General features: G+C 40.0%; 1 protein-coding gene across 1 annotated transcript in view; it reads right to left on the bottom strand.

Moving 5' to 3' along the window:
* The window catches only part of LOC120522434, a 35963-nt gene extending 24434 nt beyond the window's left edge, over positions 1 to 11529 (bottom strand). The window contains exon 1 of the mRNA XM_039743370.1: positions 11386 to 11529. Coding sequence (XP_039599304.1) covers positions 11386 to 11405 — 20 coding nt within the window. The 5' untranslated portion in view covers positions 11406 to 11529. The remainder of the gene's footprint in view (positions 1 to 11385) is intronic.
* Positions 11530 to 22310: the final 10781 nt, after the last annotated feature.

Genomic DNA, 22310 nt, shown 5'->3' with positions numbered 1-22310 from the left:
AAGAAAGCTGAATGATGCTTTAACTAGAGACATTAGGTAACAAACAAGTCTGTGTGCTGCCTGAATAACACATCACAATTTAATCAGGTTGTATGGTTGCCAATATTCAAATGTACTTTGCATATTGTTATCCATACTAATAAAAGGCAAAGCCCTCACTGACTGACTGACTGACTGACTGACTGACTCACTCACTCACTGACTCATCACTAATTCTCCAAGTTCCTGTGTAGGTAGAAGGCTGAAATTTGGCAGGCTCATTCCCTACAGCTTACTTACAAATTTGGGCAGGTTTCATTTCGAAATTCTACGCGTAATGGTCATAACTGGAACGTATTTTCGTCCATATACTGTACTGTAATAGACTGCAGCTCGATAGACATGGGAGGCGGAGTTTCGTATTAAAGCATTTAACCAATCACATTTCAGCCATCATTTGTTAGCAGCCAGAGAGGCTTTCACAATCCGTTGTGTAGGCACTCTAACACAGAATAAATGTCGATTAACCTGTTGCTTCAACCAATCAGATTTTGAGTTACGGCGTACGGCAACGACACCGTATTCTGACTCATTGATTGGATAGAAGCCAATATGATGAACTCTACGAGGCCACTGAATGCACCGCAAATGCTCTGAGCGAAAGATCGTCGCGCGCACTACCGCCAACTCCATGGCAGGATTCTGGACAATATTATTTGCCAGACACAGACCAGATTTCAAGACAACGAAAACCTGATGTTTGTCACACTCCTCGAGCCCTAGAAGTTTCAGTAACACAAGAAAAATTTCACGCATTCAGCCTTCTCTAGTTTAACACAAGAGCCACGGAGCAGATTTTGATCAGCCTTGGCTAAAAACAGAACTGACTGTAATTTATGCCATGGATGATTTGGAAGGAAAATCTCCCACTGATCTCCTTGACTTTCTTGAAGAATCTGAATGAGAGCATGGGGCGGCTGTTCACATTGGTATATTTGGCGGTGAGCATTCCTGTGTACACTACTTCTGTCGAGCGGACATTTTCAGCCCTAAAGCGAATTGTAACTTATGTCAGAAATACTATAGGGCGGGTTCGCCTTTCAGCATTAGCTTTGAATGCGATAGAACCCGGATGGCCTTCAGCTGCTTCCCGGCATTCCCCTGTAGCCACGCCCCGTATGACAGAGTAATTGAACTGTTTTTGAGGAAATAGAGGAGGATGGATTTTGTTTACAAATAATCCGAATTTTTGGTGAGTAAAATGTTGCGATTTTCCTAAATAATATTACAAGTGTATGAGTTATTATTGATGTTTTTTATGTGATGTCACGGCTGTGGCTGCAGTAGAAAGGAATTTATTAACCCCGGTTTGTCTATTCAATAAAGGTATTTATTATGGCTACAGGAGTTATATATATATATATAATCTCTCCCGATCTACATACTGTCAAATAAACAAACCACACGCCGTGGCGCAACACGAGAGGCTTTGCCTCTAGCGCTGACGTCCGATGTTCGATTCCTGACAGGGGGTGCAGTGAGTGTGTACGCCTGATGAGCCCAGAATTAGGGCGAAACACGTGCCGAGTATTGTTTGCATTATTTGACAGTAAAACTATTTCAGTATATTCAATATATATAAATCAGCGCTTCCCGATTCATTTTACCCTCGCACCCCCTTAGTTTGAGAAGAAGAATAAAAAAATATGAGGTTAAGGCAGAAAAACAGATCACCAATTGAAGCTTTATGAATAATGTATACTTTATTCGCCATCAATAATTATTTTGGAAAAGCCTTACTCAGTGTAATTCTCCTTCCATTTTCTAATTTTTTCGCGACTAGCCATGATTAAATGAATGGTAAAAAAGTAAGAGCGAAGCGAGGGTCACTTATTGAGGCAGGCAGGCGACAGCTCAATAGCTCGCAGGCTCGATGTAGTGCGCGTCAAGTCGCTCTACAATGCACGATCAGATTCGAAAAAATATATCTTTTCAAGTTCTATTTGGATATAAGTAGGTTCTATTTAATCGACAGAAATATGTTTGGTAGGAATGTAAGTTGAATTTAGTGTTTAAATTTCTATGGTGAAGAAAAATTTATGCAATGATGACTAAATTTAACTTACATTCCTACCAAACATATTTCTGTCGACTAAATAAAAATTACTTATATTTAAAATTTAAATAAAACTTCAACAGATATGATTGTTCATAATACCCACGCAGCACTAACTGCACGTAAGAGAGGGAGTCATCTGTTTTAACAAGCAGCGTGTTGCACTGATACGAAATAGCCTGCCCATTTAATTATTTAGGAATGGATAGATAAATTAAGATTTTGTACAAATGTTTTTAATTTTTCTTCCTCGATGGATTCTGGCACCCCCAGCAACAGCTGCTCGCTTGCTTCCTGATTTCTTCTTCTTTTGCATGTTTGTCACACAAAATGTTTCTGATCATCAAACACATTTAACCATTAGTCAAATATAACACAAGTAAACACAAAATGCAGTTTTTAAATGATGGTTTTTATTATTTAGGGAGAAAAAAATCCAAACCTACATGGCCCTGTGTGAAAAAGTAATTGCCCCTTGTTAAAAATCACCTAACTGTGGTGTATCACACCTGAGTTCAATTTCCGTAGCCACCCCCAGGCCTGATTACTACCACACCTGTTTCAATCAAGAAATCACTTCAATAGGAGCTGCCTGACACAGAGAAGTAGACCAAAGGCACCTCAAAAGCTAGACATCATGCCAAGATCCAAAGAAATTCAGGAACAAATGAGAACAGAAGTAATTGAGATCTATCAGTCTGGTAAAGGTTATAAAGCCATTTCTAAAGCTTTGGGACTCCAGCGAACCACAGTGAGAGCCATTATCCACAAATGGCAAAAACATGGAACAGTGGTGAACCTTCCCAGGAGTGGCCTGCCGACCAAAATTACCCCAAGAGCGCAGAGACGACTCATCCGAGAGGTCACAAAAGACCCCAGGACAACGTCTAAAGAACTGCAGGCCTCACTTGCCTCAATTAAGGTCAGTGTTCACGACTCCACCATAAAAAAGAGACTGGGCACAAACGGCCTGCATGGCAGATTTCCAAGACGCAAACCACTGTTAAGTAAAAAGAACATTAGGGCTCGTCTCAGTTTTGGTAAGAAACATCTCAATGATTGCCAAGACTTTTGGGAAAATACCTTGTGGACTGATGAGACAAAAGTTGAACTTTTTGGAAGGCAAATGTCCCGTTACATCTGGCGTAAAAGGAACACAGCATTTCAGAAAAGAACATCATACCAACAGTAAAATATGGTGGTGGTAGTGTGATGGTCTGGGGTTGTTTTGCTGCTTCAGGACCTGGAAGGCTTGCTGTGATAGATGGAACCATGAATTCTACGGTCTACCAAAAAATCCTGAAGGAGAATGTCTGGCCATCTGTTCGTCAACTCAAGCTGAAGCAATCTTGGGTGCAGCAACAGGACAATGACCCAAAACACACCAGCAAATCCACCTCTGAATGGCTGAAGAAAAACAAAATGAAGACTTTGGAGTGGCCTAGTCAAAGTCCTGACCTGAATCCAACTGAGATGCTATGGCATGACCTTCAAAAGGCGGTTCATGCTAGAAAACCCTCAAATAAAGCTGAATTACAACAATTCTGCAAAGATGAGTGGGCCAAAATTCCTCCAGAGCTGTAAAGACTCATTGCAAGTTATCATAAACGCTTGATTGCAGTTATTGCTGCTAAGGGTGGCCCAACCAGTTATTAGGTTCAGGGGCAATTACTTTTTCACACAGGGCCATGTAGGTTTGGATTTTTTCTCCCTAAATAATAAAAACCATCATTTAAAAACTGCATTTTGTGTTTACTTGTGTTATATTTGACTAATGGTTAAATGTGTTTGATGATCAGAAACATTTTGTGTGACAAACATGCAAAAGAATAAGAAATCAGGAAGGGGCAAATAGTTTTTAACACCACTGTATATATATATATATATATATATATATATATATATATATATATATATATATATATATATTGTGGTCTCCGGCCAGGGCTTGAGCCCAGCCGGGACGCCCAGGAGGACCGGAGGAGGGCTTGTGCCTCCTCCAGACCGCGAGGGGGCGTCCGTCCTGGTTATGTTGGGGGCCTCGGGTAAAGGGCTTGGAAGCCCCCTGTAGGGACCCGTTGCCACCAGTGCCTGAATATCCCGGGAGCCCAGCACTTCCGCCACACCAGAAAGTGCTGGGGGGAAGACGACAGGGGACACCCGGACGGCTTACGGGAGCGCAGCCAGCACTTCCGCCACACTGGGGCGTGGCTACAGGGGAATGCCGGGAAGCAGTTGAAGGCCATCCGGGTTCCTATTTAAGTGGCCGCCTCCCTCCAGTCATCGTCAGAAGTCGGGTGGAAAAGGACGGAGCTGGAGGGAGGAATAGAGGCGGCCAGGAGAAAGGCACTGGAACTGTGTGGCCTGGACATTGGGGGAATCGGTGCTGGAGGCACTGGGGTTTTGTGAGTGCACGAAAACTGTAAATATATTGTTAATAAACGTGCGTTGGGTGAACTTACTTATATATACTGTATACTGTATATAGATATATAGATATATATAGATATATAGATATAGATATCTATATAGATATAAATATAGATATATATAGATAGATATAGAGATATATATAGATATATAGATATAGATATATATATATAATGTGTGTGTATGTATTTATGTATGTATGTGTGTGTGTATATATATATATATATATATATATATATATATATATATATATATATATATATATATATATATATATTTATATATATATATATCAGTGGTGGCTGCCAGCTTTTGAAACAGTGGAAGCTCATATTGGGCCTTCATCATAAAATTCATTACGTTATTTGTACGTAAATTCTGGCCTCTGTTCCTTTTGCAGAAAATGGTCTGTGACCCTGTCGTACCAATTGGCCGTCTTTTCCAGGGACTTAACCAGTTTCCTCTTAATGGCATAGAGAGCAAGGTTGCTCAAACGATCTTGGCCCATCGTGTTGCTGGTGTATGAATTGACCCGTTTTAAACAGGAGAAGCTCCTCTCTACACCTGCTGATGTAGCGCCAATTGTTGCCACTAACGACAACAGCTTGTATAGCTGAGGCATTGCTCTATCCAACTCCATGTCTTTAAAAAACACCAAGAAATCACACAGCTTACCCCTGCTCCCCTGTAAGTCATGATCTGAATATAGTTCTTGAAGTTCAGATCTCAGTATCCCTGAGTCAAAGAAATGGCCATAACTTTTCAGCACACTTTCAAATGCCTCCTCTGGAAACACTTGTCTCATTTCATCAAATTTCCCTGGATTGACTAATTCTAAGAAGCTCATGCTTTCCAAATTTGAGAAAAGCTGAGAAATCTGCTCCATGAGATGGTCTAGGATGGCCATGTACAAATCTCTGTAGCAGTCCTGGGGAATTGTGTAATTGTGACAGACGGCACTTTCTAATAGGTTCATCTCGAGGGTCTGATGTGAGATTTGCTGCTTTTACATAAACTGCTTGATAAGCCTCCTCTGAACTCTTCTCCTTGACCCAATTCTTATTTTGCAGTAAAGAACATTTGCTGGACAATATCAAAGACAACATCTGTCTCAGAGAATACTTGTTCATATGTGTACAACATGAACACAAACTCAAAATCCTCCAGTTTCATTATGAAGCCTTTGGCAGTATCTAATGTGTCATCATCCATGCTCTCATCCTGGGTAATCTTGTCAAAAGTCTGCAGGAGGCCATCATAATTGTTTGCCACAGTGCTCACTATCCGTGATGTGAAATTCCATCGAGCAGGAGCGTTTCTGGGCAATCTTGAAGACCCTGCAGACTCAAGAAAAGACATCTTTTTGTGAACGTTGAAAAAAATGTGGTGAACCCAGAGAGAGATGCAAAAAATATTCTTGACTCAGGCAAGCATTTAGCACCCTGGGACAACACCAGGATCAGTCTGTGTGCATAGCGATGCCCAAACACTGCACTAGGGGCTATTACTTTAACTTTGGCCTGTAGGCCATTGAGAGATGAAGCAAAGACAGCAGCCCCATCGTAGGTTTGTGTCTCAAGTTTTTCTCTAAAACTGTAGCCCTGCATGTTCTCGTTTAAAACTTCAAACACAGACTGGGCATCTCGACCCCCTGACACATCCAAAAATCCAATGAAGCACTCTTGAATTTTACCTGCACTATCCACATATCTAACAATGACAGACAGTTGGACATGGCAGGATATGTCAGTTGCTTCATCCACCTGCCATGCAAAAAAAGGAGCAGTCTGAATTTCACCTTTTATATGATCAGAAACAGTGGCTGTGAGAGCAGAGATCAAGTCATTTTGGATTGAATGGGACATACCAGAAAATACAGCTGATGACTGAAATTGTGTGGCCAAGACAGAGTGATATTCAGCTAATGTTTCTGTAAATATCCTGTATTTCCCCTTATTTGCTGATTCACTACTCTCATCATGCCCCCTGAATGCCAGCTCCTGACGGCCAAGCAAGGAAGTCACATCAATTAGACGGTTTAGGAAGGCCCTGTTTTTTTTTTTTACTGTTTCATTGTTTTGCCACCTGAATACGAAGACCTTCAATGATTGCATGTTCAACCCTGACCCTGTCCAGACAACTTAACCTTAAACTTAACCAAAGTCAAGAACGCTATAATATGTTTTTTTTTTTTTATTATTTAGAGAATGATTTGTACAAACAAAAATGGTTTATATCACCATCAAACAATACAGATTGCAGCAGTTTGTCGTACGACTTCACCTGCAAATCCGCATGGGACTGAACTCGAATCTCTGTAGTGCTGATGTATACTTAAGACATGCTGTCAATCAAAAAAGGGGTTCCGCCCTTTAAACAGCTCCTCCAATCATCATGCAGCAGCCCAGCGTCCTGGCCCGCCCACTGCTCCATTCACTCCCAGAGAAGCTGCGCTTCCCTGAAGTGACGATTTTGGTGCATTTATCCAATTACCGTCCAGCTTTTCTGCAGTGAAAAAAGCTCCTCTGTGCTTTCCCATAGAGCTCCAGTGAAGCTGGGCTTCAGGAGGATATAATGCGCTGTGCTGCACGGAAATGTATGACAAGAAAATCGCGTCAAACAATCTACAATAAATGCCTGATTCTGAACGAGCTAGTCATGAAGTTGAACGCGTTCTAGCGCACTTTTATTAAAACCAATATAAATATGATAGTGCATATATAAGCATTTATTTTCTGACATAGAAGAGGAAGCAGAGCTTCCCTTGTAGTCTTAGAGCAGTCGTCACTGATATATATATATATATATATATATATATATATATATATATATATATATATATATATATATATATATATATATATGACACCAACACTCATAACAGTGACAAAACAATTACATTGACAATCTTATTACGTTATTTTCAAAATGTTTCCTTTTCTTTTTCATTACTTCTTTATCACAATACTATTTTTCTAGTTATTTATATGTGTAACTTAACTCCTGCTTGTCTTTTTACTTCACCTAATTGCCTGAGGTTATAGATATAGAAGGGAAAGTGGGGAGAAGTTATATACTATAATACATTATAAACAGTGGTAAGTTTGGGAGATTTGAGGCATTCCGACAAAGGCTACATATTAATAATACAAAGGGGAAAGCAGAGCAATATATTACTCTATCAAGATAAAACAGCTATGAACGTGTAATCTTGGTATTTCGAGCGACGATATCTGTTGAAGAACTTTGCTACACAGTCCTCACCAGCCAGACTCTACGATTTACCGTTCCAATACATGCAGTGGATGTAATATGGGATGTGGGTCCCAACATCTTGACAACACTCATAATCTTAGAACACATGCTTTTCGTGGACCGGTCTTTGCGGTAAACTTTGAATAAAACACTGATGATTTTTATACGACTCTTTCATTTCAACTCTACAAACGCGACAGTTTTCTGGGACACTTGTAAGGTTCTGACTCGGCTTTCACACTGTATCTCTGGTAACAGAGAGCGCAGACTTTAAGGACGTCGCAGATGCTTTCAGACAGGAACACTGTCTTTGGTTTTCTGGCACGGGACGCTTCAAATTTTAATAGAGTGCTAGTGTTCGGTGCCCGGTACCAGATGATAATTTTAATACCCATTAGCCTCTCAAATTTTTCAACATTTGAAAACGTTACTTTCTGATCCGGTGATAATACAGCTCTGACGTGCAATTGACGGCCCTCTTGTTCGCACCATTTCTGCTTGTTTCTGTACCTATTGTTTAATACAGCCAGCAAACCCCTGGCAAAACAGCACTGATCATCCGGGTTTAATGAGATCCATAGGTGTTTCCATTTCTTTTGCACGATTATATCATTGCAAATGGTACATGCTTAATGCCTATGAGCCCCGCCACCAGATGGGGCCTTCACAACCTGAACGATTAGCATCAGACAGGAATCGGCAAAAATAGTAGCATGACTCTGGAGAATTAATTCAATTTGGTTAAAAAAGCCCTCAACAGAAAGCGTACCCGCGGGGGTTAAGGGAAAAACACTGGAATTGACTAGCTGGACTAAATCCTTAGAATTCAAAGTGCTCGCAAAACTGTCTAATATTTGCTGAAGGGTCTTGTGTATATGATTAAAAACTTTGACAAATGAATCACGCTTGTAGGCATCTGAAAATTGAAACAGTGTCTAATCTCGATATTGTTAAATTTTGGACGCTCACTTATAGACAAATGATTTAATGTAGAGGTAGAGGGCTGCAGGGAGCTTACTGAGAGGCTCTGAAGACAAAGGATTCGCCGTATGAGAGTCAGCTCTAACATTGAAGTTTGTCCCGGATGGATTATTCACTCCTGCTCCTGTCTGAAGATGTACGGTTGAATTATCTGACTCTGTTAAGTCATCAAAAGGCGAGTGTTGAAGACGGGCCTTACTTGTACCTGAAGTAGTAGGTTGTATTATTGGGCCGTTCAACGTAGTCAAGTCGTCAGTAAGTAAGTGTTGAAGTGGGGATCTCCTTGTACCTGAGATAGAAGGTTGTGGGGATTTTACAATCATGTCTAGGGCGCTAGGCTGTTGTGATGGACCTGGATCTGAAGATGTTCTGGCCTCAGAATAGGCTTTCCTCAATAGCTCCAGCAGAGCGATCAAGACGGCTATTTAATCAGAATTTAGAACCAGGAACAAATTATTAATGATGTCAAAATTGTCGACCGGTTGTGTAACTGGGGATGGTGCTTGAAAAATTTGAGAAGATTATGATGGTGGGGATTTGAGGGGGCTTTATAGAAAATTCAAGGTTATCATACATCTCTTGTAATAGTCTCAAGTTTTCACTGGATGGTCTTTTCCTACCTTTAGCCTCTCCAGGCTGTTCATGGTCACTGTCGCTACTGCCGCTTTACCTGTTTTCAGGCATGACCTAAATTTAATCAAAGGTTGCAGTTATGAACAGAGAATATTTGCCGTCAATGTTATTTTATTGAAAAAGGAATATAAAACCTATCCTTTAATCTTGGATTAGAACCATGTAAAAAGCAACATATGTATGATATATAACCTCAATTCGGGTCTGGAATTGTACATAGGAGACTCTGATTCTACAATTTGAACCAGTAACTGGCGAAGGCTTTTTACTCACTCCTATACTATAAGCTTGCAGTCAGCTACTTATTCACACAGCTTATGCAAAGCTTCTTATTCTATTATAACAGCAAGGCAAAATATTCTACAGTGTATACTGTACATTAATCGGCATCATTACAAACTGATCCATTATTTGAAAAAATAAATATTCTACATTTTGGTTCTGCACGTGTCAAAAATGTTAATCTCTAATTTAACAAAGGAATCTGTCCTGGACAAGTTTATATATGCCAATGTTACAAAACTATGAAAATTAAGGAGGTCCAACGTGATTTAACAATGTTGAGTGCCCATTAAATATCACAATTATTTAATAATTGCCATTATTAATGTATAAATGGATATAAATAATTGCATATAAACGATTCGCCAAAATCTGCTGTATGTAAACGATACTGTTTTAAACGTTATTTTTTCTTCATCAGAACACCCGGTTTCCACGTCTACCTGTATTAGTTTAAATGGCACTTTTGCCACTCGCAATAAGGCGGACGCGCTGACTTATCGTGCATGTCGACTGCAACACAGTCAATGCGGTATATATAAATGTCTATGTGCAGCAATATCTACTTTGGTTTACAACTGCGGTGACGTACTGTGGCTCTGCAAGTGGAAATTATTCGCACGCAAAACACATATAGTTCGTACACATAGTTGCAATAGGGTGAGCACGCATAACTAATATGTTTCATACGCGAAACCGACACAGTACACACAACCAATAGAGTTCAAGGGCAAAATCGGCTGGTTACCCACATTAAACCAGTATAAGACGTGCATGAAACCAATATCGTGCATACATAAATCTATTGTTAGACCGACAGAGAACGCAAGCCAATATACTGTAGTTCATACGCAAACAGATAACATACAAACGTAAACCAATGCAGTACACTCACAAACCAATAACAAACGTACTGGAACCAGTGATATACACACGTAAATTAATATAGTTCATATGCAAACGAGTGGTAAGCACGTACAAACGGATAATATGCAGACACGAACCAGTTGCTCATATGAATTTAACCAGTTGAATGCACGCAAACTGATAGTAAATATTCCTAAACCAACAGATTGCACACAGAAATATACGATTTATAGCCTGTTTGGCCCCTCATAAAAAGCCGTTAGGTCTCCCAAGCTGAATGTCTGCTTGATCGCCGACCCACTTCACGAATGACACCTGCCGCGTTACCAGTGGACAGAAGGCGCTCGCTTGTCTCGACTTCTTCCCACACTTAACTCTCACTTGTTGCTTCAGTAAATAAACGAATTTACAGAATGGCAGTGTGAAAGTGATGAGGCTCTGCTTAAGGACTACGTGCCGTTCATATACGCCCCATCCCCCCCAACCCCCGCTCCATGCGCTTTCGCAGAGGACTCGAGCCCCTTCGGGCACCTTTAACTATGAGACCTTCAGAGTCAATCAAAGACAGATTGTTTTAAACGAAAGAGTCACATTTTTAAGCACTCAAAAATGCATTACAAATTGTAATTTTTATGTCGCCATCATGTTCAACAGCTCCTACACTACATACACTAGTTTTCAATTCCAATACGAACTTTCAATTTAGCCTAGAAAATATTTGCATCAGAAAATATCTTCAAAAATAACACACAAATCATAAGTGACAAGTAAATTCAATCCGTCATCTTTGTGATGTTGAAACAGACTGCAGAAGATGAAAAAATCAAAAATGTTCCACTTACTTGCCCGTTACGTTTTCCATTCTTATTTTCAGATGCTGAGTTTTTGTTTTGCGATGGGCTTCATATTTATAGACTGGAGAAGTTAGGCGATCTGCCAGGTCCTCTCAGGATATATTGAAAAACACGTGGTTTCTGGTAAACGAGATACTTTGGTCAAAAAAAACCCTAAAATGATAAACAGTTCAAAAAACGACTTTTTTGACGTTTTTTTTTTCAATTCTCTCATGAATTCCTAAGTCCTAATAACAGATCACACCCTCAAAATGTTATGTTACACAACTCATTTAAATTTACTGCATACCAAACCAGGGTGGCGCAGTGGTAGCGCTGCTGCCTCGCAGTTAGGAGACCTGCGGGTTCGCTTCCCGGGTCCTCCCTGCGTGGAGTTTGCATGTTCTCCCCGTGTTTGCGTGGGTTTCCTCCGGGTGCTCCGGTTTCCTCCCACAATCCAAAGACATGCAGGGTATTGGATTGGCGATTCTAAATTGGCCCTAGTGTGGTGTGTGTGTCCTGCGATGGGTTGGCACCCTGCCCAGGATTTGTTCCTGTATTGGCTGGGATTGGCTCCAGATTGACCCTGTATTCGGATTCAGCGGGTTAGGAAATGGATGGAAATCCACATGTTTTAAGGCTTTACATAACCTTACACTATAAAACATGTTAGATTGACATAAAATATGTACATTTGTTGCACATAATAAAATTGTTTAATCAAAAAATAATTAATTATGCTCGGTATACTTGAATCCTGAATGAAACGAGCCTGGTTTCTAAAATGTTGCTAACAATATAGGAGGCTTATTTATTGATATTGGGTGCATGCACTTTCTTTGTAATGTTAATATTAATAATTATTATATATAGTAGTCAAATAAAAAGGTGCTTTTCTGATTTAGGGTGGAAAAAAATCAGAATATCAACAGACAACTATCATAAATCATCTTCTATAACCCGTACAAAACCCACAACATTCAGAAAAAATGAATAACATAAAAGTCTTTCAGTACACAAAGGTGTGGAGATCTCTTGGACTACAATGGAACAAAAAGGGCAGATGTTTATGGATCATCGTGTACGTGAACTTATTTATTTTAAGTTAAATCAACTTAACTCAACAGTTTGTTCAACTTGATACAACTCTGTTAATGTGACATCTAAGGGAATTATGTTAAGGTAACTAGAAAGAGCAAAGTAATATTAACAAACATGATTATTTTAAGTTATATTAACAAAGTGAACAGAGCCTTTTGTTTGTTTATCAGTGAACTGAATGACATTTCTTGGCTCTCACATGTGTGACACAGGAATGCATTGAAATAAATGGTTTTGATTATTGCTTGTGATTTTTAGATTATGTTTGAGTGCTGAATTTAAAAAGGAAAACTTATTTTCTCAATCACATAATATTTTGTTCAATTTGTTCATTTGTTTTTTTAAGTCGTCAATTGTTTTATTGTTTTTCGCACTACACATTTACAAATAAAGGTCCTAAAGTGGCACTTTAGTGAGTTGTGTGGGTCTAGACTCAGTGCTTGATAAAGAAACATTTCAGTCTATCCATCCATCCATCCATCTATTATCCAACCTGCTAAGATAATTCACCCCAACCCTAATCTTAGCCATAGTGTAGCCAGGTGTATCACTGACGTATCATGTAAAGCAACAACATCCAGTGTGGATTGGAGCTCTGGAGCTCTGGAGGTCCGCAGCTGGACTCTATTGGCAGTGTTCTCCCCAGAATTTTTTTCCAGCCAGATGGCATGAAAAAGTAGCCGGGTGGAGCGGGACAGGGAAATTTGATGGTGTGTAAAATTAAATATGCATTCTTTTTATCAGTTAGTCAGTCAGTCATCGTCTAACCCGCTATATCCTAACTACAGGGTCATGGGGGTCTGATGGAGCCAATCCCAGCCAACACAGGGCGCAAGGCAGGAAACAAACCCCGGGCAGCCCACCGCAGCCATTTCATTCTATTAAGGTTTTTGTATTTGAAGTTTGTTCTTTGGGCTTTGTAAAGGTTCCTAATTTGTGGAAAGGTAAGACATTTTTAATGTCTAGTAGGCTGCCTAGCAGAATACTGACAGACCAAGAAAACCCAAACTTAAATGTGTCTGACTTTATGCAACAAGAAAACTTTTAAAATCATGAAGCCCCTGGCATTTTATAAATCTTCTCTAATCTGTTTGTGTCTCTTTATGGAGACTGTTATGGATCTAAATGAATAAAGAGTCTTTCTGGAACCTTCAAGTGGATGATCCTGTAAAGAACCAAAAGTGGTTCCCTTATGGCATCGCACTGAAGAACCACACTGGCACCTTCAGTCACAGTGACGAGTCGCAGTGGCAGTCAGGGCACAACAAGTGACAGATTATCTCTGAGTGGCACAGCAGAGCCAAGAATGAACTTTAAGTTCAGAAGGAATGGACAGCTAGAATAAGAGCTGCTCTGAAAAAGAAAGACTTGGGTCCAGTTTTGAAGAAGTAAACATTTCAACTGTATGACTAATTTTCTAAAAACTAATTTAATTAATTTAAAAAATATTTTTGCTGTCTGATTTATACAATCGAAATCCTTTAGATAGTAAAGTTGAAGAAAAAAAGTCACATAAAGCAGGTGTACTTAATGTGATTGATTTTCATTAACGTTAAATGGTTCAAATATGTTTATTTTTATTGTCATTTCTGTATTTAAAGAAATAATTCAGACTATTTTGTAAAATGTACACATTTCAAATGAAGGAGAAATTTACAGAATATTGCAAATTTAAAAAAAGTTTTTTTACTCTCTGATTTATAATTTTAGATACATACATTTAAGAAAAAAAGATGATTTTATTTAATTTCATTAAATTAAAAGGGTTCAAATGCCCTTCTATTTTCTTAGCCTGCTTATCCAGAGGAAGGATGTGGGGAATCTGTAGCCTATCTGAGCAGTCACAGGGCACAAGGCAGGAATAACACCTGGGCAGGGTGCCAGTTTATCACAGGGTGAGCGCACACACACACACTAGAATAATCTGGACGAGAATAGGCCAATGAGCTCAAATAAGCTTGCCAATCCCATGCACTTATTTCTTTTAAAATAACGAGTTCTGAGGGTCCCTAAAGTCCTCCTAGATAGATAGATAGATAGATAGATAGATAGATAGATAGATAGATAGATAGATAGATAGATAGATAGATAGATAGATACTTTATTAATTCACATACTCCAGCAGCAGCATACTGATAATAACAATATTAAATTAAAGAGTGATAACAATGCAGGTATAACAGACTATAACTTTGTATAATGTTAATGTTTACCCCCTTGGGTGTAATTGAAGAGTCTCATAGTGTGGGGTCTCCTCAGTCTGTCAGTGGAGCAGGACGGTGACAGCAGTCTGTCGCTGAAGCTGCTCCTCTGTCTGGCGATGATCCTGTTAAGTGGATGCAGTGGATTCTCCATGATTGACAGGATTCGGCTCAGCGCCCATCGCTCTGCCACGGATGTCAAACTGTCCAGCTCTGTGCCTACAATAGAGCCTGCCTTCCTCACCAGTTTGTCCACGCGTGACGCGTCCTTCTTATTTATGCTGCCTCCCCAGCACATCACCGCGTAGAAGATGGCGCTCGCTACAACCGTCTTATTGCAGATGTTGAAGGACGCCAGTCTTCTAAGAAGTATAGTTGTCTCTTGATGATGGCAAGCACTTTGAGCTACATTTTTTTTGTATGAAAATGTGCTATATAAATAAATGTTGTTGTTGTTGTTGTTGTCTCTGTCCTCTCTTACACAGAACATCAGTATTGACAGTCCAGTCCAGTTTTCATCCAGCTGCACTCCCAGGTATTTATAGGTCTGCACCCTCTGCACAGTCACCTCTGATGATCAAGGGGTCCATGAGGGGTCTGGGCCTCCTAAAATCCATCACCAGTTCCTTGGTCTTGCTGGTGTTCAGGTATAAGTGATTTGAGTTGCACCATTTAACAAAGTCCTTGATTAGGTTCCTATACTCCTCCTCCTGCCCACTCCTGATGCTGCCCACCATAGCAGTGTCGTCAGTGAACTTTTGCACGTGGCAGGACTCCGAGTTGTATTGTAATGCTGATGTATGTTGGCTGAACAGGACCGGAGAAAGTCCAGTCCCCTGTGTTTCTGACCACAATGTCAGACCTGCAGTTCCCGAGACACACATACTGAGGTCTGCCTGTAAGAAAGTCCACGATCCATGCCACCAGGTGTGAATCTACTCCCATCTTTGCCAGCTTGTCCCTAAAGAGTAGAGGTTGGATGGTGTTGAAGGCGCTAGAGAAGTCCAGAAACATAATTCTTACAGCACCACTGCCTCTGTCCAGGTGGGAGAGGGATCGGTGTAGCATACAGATGATGGCATCCTCCGCTCTCACCTTCCCTGGTATGTGAACTGCAGAGGGTCGAGGGTGCGGCGGACCTGTGGCCTCAGGTGGTGAAGTAACAGCCTTTCCATGGTCTTAATCACATGTGACGTCAGGGCGACAGGCCGGAAGTCATTTAGCTCACTAGGACGTGATACCTTTAGGACTGGGGTGATACAAGATGTTTTCCAAAGCCTCAGGACTCTCCCCTGTTCCAGGCTCAGGTTGAAGATGCGCTGTAGAGGACTCCACAGTCCCAATGCACAGGCCTTCAGCAGTTGTGGCGATACTCCATCTGGACCCGCTGCTTTGCTGTCACAAAGTCTCCTCAGCTCTCTGCTCAACTGGGCTGCTGTAATTGTGGGTGGGGGGGAAACTCTCTCCTATGCTGGTATCATGTCCGTCACATTACTTAGTCACTTACACTGTGTAAAGGAAAATTTCGTAATGTTTGTGTGAAGTTTCCAGCTGTGTCCCCGTGTTCTTGATGAACTCATTTTAAAATACAAGTCTCGATCCACCGTACTAATTCCCTGCATAATTTTAAACTCTTCAACCAGGTCTCCTCTAAATCTCCTTTTGCTTAAACTGTGAAGGCTCAGCTCTTTTAATCTTTCTTCATAACTCAGACTCTGAAATCAGCCTAGTTGCTCTTCTCTGTGGACTTTTTCTAGAGCCACAGTGTCTTTTTTGTAGCCCAGGAGTCAAAGCAACAACAACAACCTTAATTTCCGTAGAACATTTCCATACAAAAACTGTAGCTCAATGTGCTTTATATTATGACAAAGCAGAAAGTTATAAGAAAAAAATAATAAAAAATTTTTAAGATTAGGCAATTCTGATAAAGCAGTGGTTCTTAATCTGTGGGGCCGGCCAACAGAGGGGGGCGCAAAGTAACAAAAAGGGGAGCACGAAGATGTGAAAAAAAGAATACAAGAATCAAAAACATGAAAAATACATCTATTGAAACCTAAACAAATTAACTTTAACTACATTCTGATACTAGAACAATAAATATAGAGTTATATAAATGTCGAAAAAAGTTAAGTAGATAAAATATGCATCCACATTTCAAAAAAGCATTCGGGGCACACAATTAAAACTGTTATGAACTCGGGTCGCAAATACTTAAAGGTTGAGAAACACTGTGTTAAAGAATAAGTGACAAAAAAGTTAAGGTCAGATGGCCTGAAGAACAGGAAAAAAAAAAAACTCCAGTTAGGTTGAAGAAAAAAGACACAAAATCAGCAGGTGTTCAAGGTGGGCCAAAAGATCAGCCATCCCTTACTGGGCATTCTACCTAATATAAATGTTCCTTAATCAGGCATCACATGATAGGATTTGATGAAATTGGTCTTACGAATAGCTGGAGCGCCCACATTCATTCCATCATCTCAGGGGGCTGCATGGTGCCTGGAGCAGATGGTGGTCATGCAGATCGAAGATCCAGAAAAAAGAACAGAGAGTAGTGGGGATTAGTACAGACTGTGGAACCCTGAAGAATATGATAATTCTATGTAGTCTATTAGGAATACAATTAAAATGCAGCTACGAAAAAGCCCTTTGAAAATAATGTGTTTGTGGCAGTTTCTTAAAATGGTCCACAGTATTATTCTGGTGAATTTCTTTTGGTAAAGTATTCCAGATTTTAGGTGCATAACAGCAGAAGGCAACCTCATCATTTCTTTTAAGCTTGAATCTTGTAATTAAAAGCAGACCATCATTAGAAGATCTAAAGTTACAACTTGGGGTGTTAGGGACAGACATTCCAAAATACAGGAAGAGATAGATTATTTAAACCTTTATAGACCATTACACGTAGTAGTAGAAAAGTCAATTCTGAATGACACTGGTAACCAATGTAACGGTGCTAAGATTGGTGTGATGTGCTCAGACATTTTCTTTTTCTAGTTAAGATTCTGGCTGCTGCATTCTGCACTAACCATAACTGATTGATGTCTGTCTTAGGTAGTTCAGAGAGGAGTGCGTTACAGTAATCTAGTCGGCTAAACTAATTTTTCAGTATCTTGTAAAGTTATCAGAAGTCTAACTTTTGCTGTATTCCTTAAGTGAAAAAATGCAATCTTAGTAAACTGATTAATATGTGATTTAAAGCTTAGGTCAGAGTCAATGATTGCATCAAAATTATTTACCTCCGTCTTAACGTTTATGCCTAAAGGATCAAGTTTAATTCTAATACCCTCACTATATTTATTTTTGCCAGTAACTAAGATTACTGTTTTCGCTTTAGTTTGAGAAAGTTACTACTCATCCATTCTTAAATAAAAGTAATACAATCACCACAACAAACAAAGAATTTCCTACCTTTTAAGTAAGACTGAAACCAATTTAAGACACTGCCAGAGAGGCCCACCCATTGACTAATACAATTTATAAGAATACTGTGATCAATGGTGTCAAATGCTGCACTCAAGTCTAAGAGAACAAGAACAGATACACGGCCTCTGTCCACATTAACCTGCGGATCATCTACTACTTTAACCAGAGCAGTTTCTGTACTGTGATTTGATCTAAAACCTGACTAAACTGAAACTGGTCAAGAGTAGAAGGTTGAATCAAGTAATCTTTTAGCTGTTTAATTACTGCCTTTTCTAGAATTTTACTTAAGAAAGGCAGGTTAGACATTGGTCTGAAGTTATCACAGACTTAGAAATCAAGATTATTTTTTTGAGCAGGAGATTGACAACTGCAGTCTTTAGACAGTTGAGGAAGACCCCCATATCTAAAGATGAGTTCACTGCGTTGAGTACACTATCACTGAACACATCAGACTTTGAAAAGGCCTGTTGGTACTGGTTAAGGATACAGATGGAGGGTTTGAGCTGAGAAATTATTTTACATAGTTCTAGTAGATCTATTCCAATGAAATAGTCTAACTCACTTAAAGGAGCATGATACTGGGATCCAATTGGGTTAACTTTGGGGGGATATACAACATTAATTCTAATTCCTGTATATACTTTTTGTTTAAAAATATAGCAAATGGTTCACATGTTTCACTAGTAGTTTCTGGGAGGCATTCCATCATGCAAAATGGGTTTGGAAGACAATCAATAGTTGAGAATTTGGATTACCAGCATTATCATTTATAATTTTAGAGAAACAGGACTGCCTCTCAAGGTGGACTGTGCTATTTTATTCAGTTATTTTAGCCTTCAATATTTCATAGTGAACTATTAATTTAGTTTTTCTCCATTTACAGTCTGCTCTCCAACATATTCTTTTTAAATCAGACACTCTTAGGGTCTTCCAAAACATAATAGTGCTGGAGGATTTTTAGCTCTCACCTTAGCATAAAAATTCTCCACCTTACTATTTATACTGTTAGCTCTATTGAAGTTATCACTACAAATAGATTGTGTACAATATTAACAAACATTGAAGCTGCAGATGTATCAAAATAACATTTATTAACAATACTCTTCACATTAGTTATAGTTATCTGTACTTCTATATTAAATAATATACAAAAATGGTCTGATATAACAATATCCATGACCTGCCTCACGTCAACTTTTAATCCTTTTGAAATGGCTAAATCCAACGTGTGTCCTCCCTCATGTGTGGGCTTGATGACGTGCTGGCTCAGATTAAAAGGCTGCAGTAAGTTCATGAATTCTCTTGCCTTTGGGTCACATTGGTTATCCACATGAAAACTGAAATCACCTACAATTAGGAACCTGTCATAGTTGGTTTTTATTATAGACATTAAATCTGAGAATTCACGATAAATGACACATTGAATTTAGGAGGTCTATACACGGTCAATACAAGAAAATGCAAAACTCCTTGAAAAACCACGTGTAGATTCTTGAAAGATGTCAAAGTACCAAAACTGACATCTTTACATTTTAATTGGTTCAAGTAAGCACTCAGTAAACGTCTGCATTTTTTGGCCTTGGCGAATGAGCAAAGCTGTAATTCAAAGGTGCTGCTTCAATTAACTCTGTGGCAATATCAGAGCTTAGCCATGTTTTTGCCGATAAAATTGCCGATTTTTATATCACTGATAAACTTATTAATGTAAAAAGTCTAGCTGTTTCTTCTTCTTCTTCTTTTCGTTGCTCTTGTTAGGGGTTGCAACAGTGGATCATCTTTTTCCATATCTTTCTGCATCTTCCTCTGTTACACCCATCACCTGTATGTCCTCTCTCGCCACATCCATAAACCTCCTCTTAGACCTTCCTCTTTTCCTTTTTCCTGGCAGCTCTATCCTTAACATCCTTCTCCCAATAAACCCAGCATCACTCCTCTGCACATGTCCAAACCAACTCGATCTCGCCTCTTTGATTTTCTCTCCCAACTGTTCAACTTGAGCTGACCCTCTAATGTCCTCATTTCTAATCTTGTCCATCCTCATCACACCCAATGCAAATCTTAGCATCTTTAACTCTGCCACCTCCAGCTTTGTCTCCTGCTTTCTGGTCAGTGCCACCATCTCCAACCCATATAACATAGCTGGTCTCACTACCGTCCTGTAGGAATTCCCTTTCACTCTTCCTGATACCCGTCTGTCACAAATCACTCCTGTCACTCTTCTCTAACCATTCTATCCTGCCTGCACTCTTTTTTTCACCTCTCTTCCACAATCCCCATTACTCTGTATGGTTGATCCCAAGTATTTAAACTCATCCACCTTCACCAACTATATTCCTTGAATCCTCACCATTCCACTGACCTCCCTCTCATTCACACACATGTATTCTGTTTTGTTCCTACTGACCTTCATTCCTCTCCTCTCTACCTTGAATGCATCCATCACTCATACTCCATACTTCTATGCCACTCCCGACTTCCTAATACAATACCACAGCTCCTCTCGAGGCACCCTGACATTAGCTTTCTCCAGGTCCACAAAGACTCAGTGCAACTACTTCTCGCCTTCACTAAACTTCTCCATCATCACAATCAGAGCAAACATAACATCTGTGGTGATTTATTTCTTGGCATGAAACCATTCTTCTTCTCACTAATCATCACCTCACTTCTTAACTAAGCTTCCACTACTCTTTCCCATAACTTCATGCTGTGGCTCAACAACTTCATCCCCCTGTAGTTACTACAGTCCTGCACATCCCCCTTATTCTTAAATATCGGCACCAGTACACTTCATTTCCATCCCTCAGGCATCCCCTCACTTTCCAAGATTCCATTAAACAATCTGGTTAAAAACTCCACTGCCATCTCTCCTAAACGCCTCCATGCTTCCACAGGAATGTCATCTGGACCAACAGCCTTTCCATTCTTCATCCTCTTCATAGCTGTCCTTACTTCCTCCTTGCTAATCCGTTGCACTTCCTGATTCATTATCTCCACATCATCCAACCTTTTCTTTCTCTCATTCTCTTCATTCATCAGATTCTCAAAGTACTCTTTCCATCTGCTCAACACACTCTTATTGCTTGTGAGCACGTTTCCATCTTCATCCTTTATCACCCTGACCTGCTGCACATCTTTCCCAGCTCGGCCCCTCTCTGTAGCCCACCGGTCTTTTTCTCTCTCCTTAGTGTTCATCCTTTCATACAACTCATCATATGCCTTTTCTTTAGCCTTTGCCACCTCTCTCTTCACCTTGTGCCTTATCTCCTTGTACTCTTGTCTACTTTCTGCATCTCTCTGACTATCCCACTTCTTCTTTGCCATCCTCTTCCTCTGTATACTCTCCTGTACTTCCTCATTCCACCCCCAGGTTTTCTTTTCCTCCTTCCTCTTTCCAGATGTCACACCAACCACCCTCCTTGCTGTCACCCTTACTACATCTGCTGTAGTTGCCCAGCTGTCTGGTAATTCTTCACTGCCACCCAGTGCCTGTCTCACCCTCTCCCTAAACTTAACTTTGCAGTCTTCCTTTTTCAACTTCCACCATTTGATCCTTGGCTCTCCCCTCACTCTCTTCCTTTTCTTGATCTCCAACGTCATGCTACAGACCACCATCCTATGCTGCTTAACTACACTTTCCCCTGCAACCACTTTGCAGTCTTCAATCTCCTTCAGATCGAATCTTCTGCATAGGATGTAATCTACCTGTGTGCATCTTTCTCCACTTTTGTACGTCACTCTATGTTCTATCCTCTTCTTAAAATATGTATTCACCACAGCCATGTCCATCCTTTTGGCAAAATCCACTATCGTCTGACCTTCTTCATTCCTCTCCTTGACACCTTACCTACCCATCACCTCCTCGTCTCCTCTGTTCCGTTCACCAACATGTCCATTGAAATACGCTCCAATCATCACTTTCTGTCCCTTGGGTACACTGTTCATCACTTCATCCAACTCATTCCAAAAATCTTCTTTCTCACCCATCACACACCCAACTTGCGGTGCATATGCACTAACAACATTCATCATCACACCTCCAATTTCCAGCTTCATAATCATTACTCTGCCTGACACTTATTTCACCTACATAACATTCTTGACATACTGTTCCTTCATAATAACTCCTACTCAATTTCTCCTCCCATCCACACCATGATAGAACAATTTGAATCCACCTCCGATCCACCTGACCTTACTCCTCTTCCA

Source organism: Polypterus senegalus, chromosome 2 (assembly GCF_016835505.1).
Source record: "Polypterus senegalus isolate Bchr_013 chromosome 2, ASM1683550v1, whole genome shotgun sequence".
NCBI classification, from domain to species: Eukaryota; Metazoa; Chordata; class Cladistia; order Polypteriformes; family Polypteridae; genus Polypterus; species Polypterus senegalus.
Note: the sequence above shows the minus strand (reverse complement) of the source record. Positions and strands in the feature narration are given on the sequence as shown.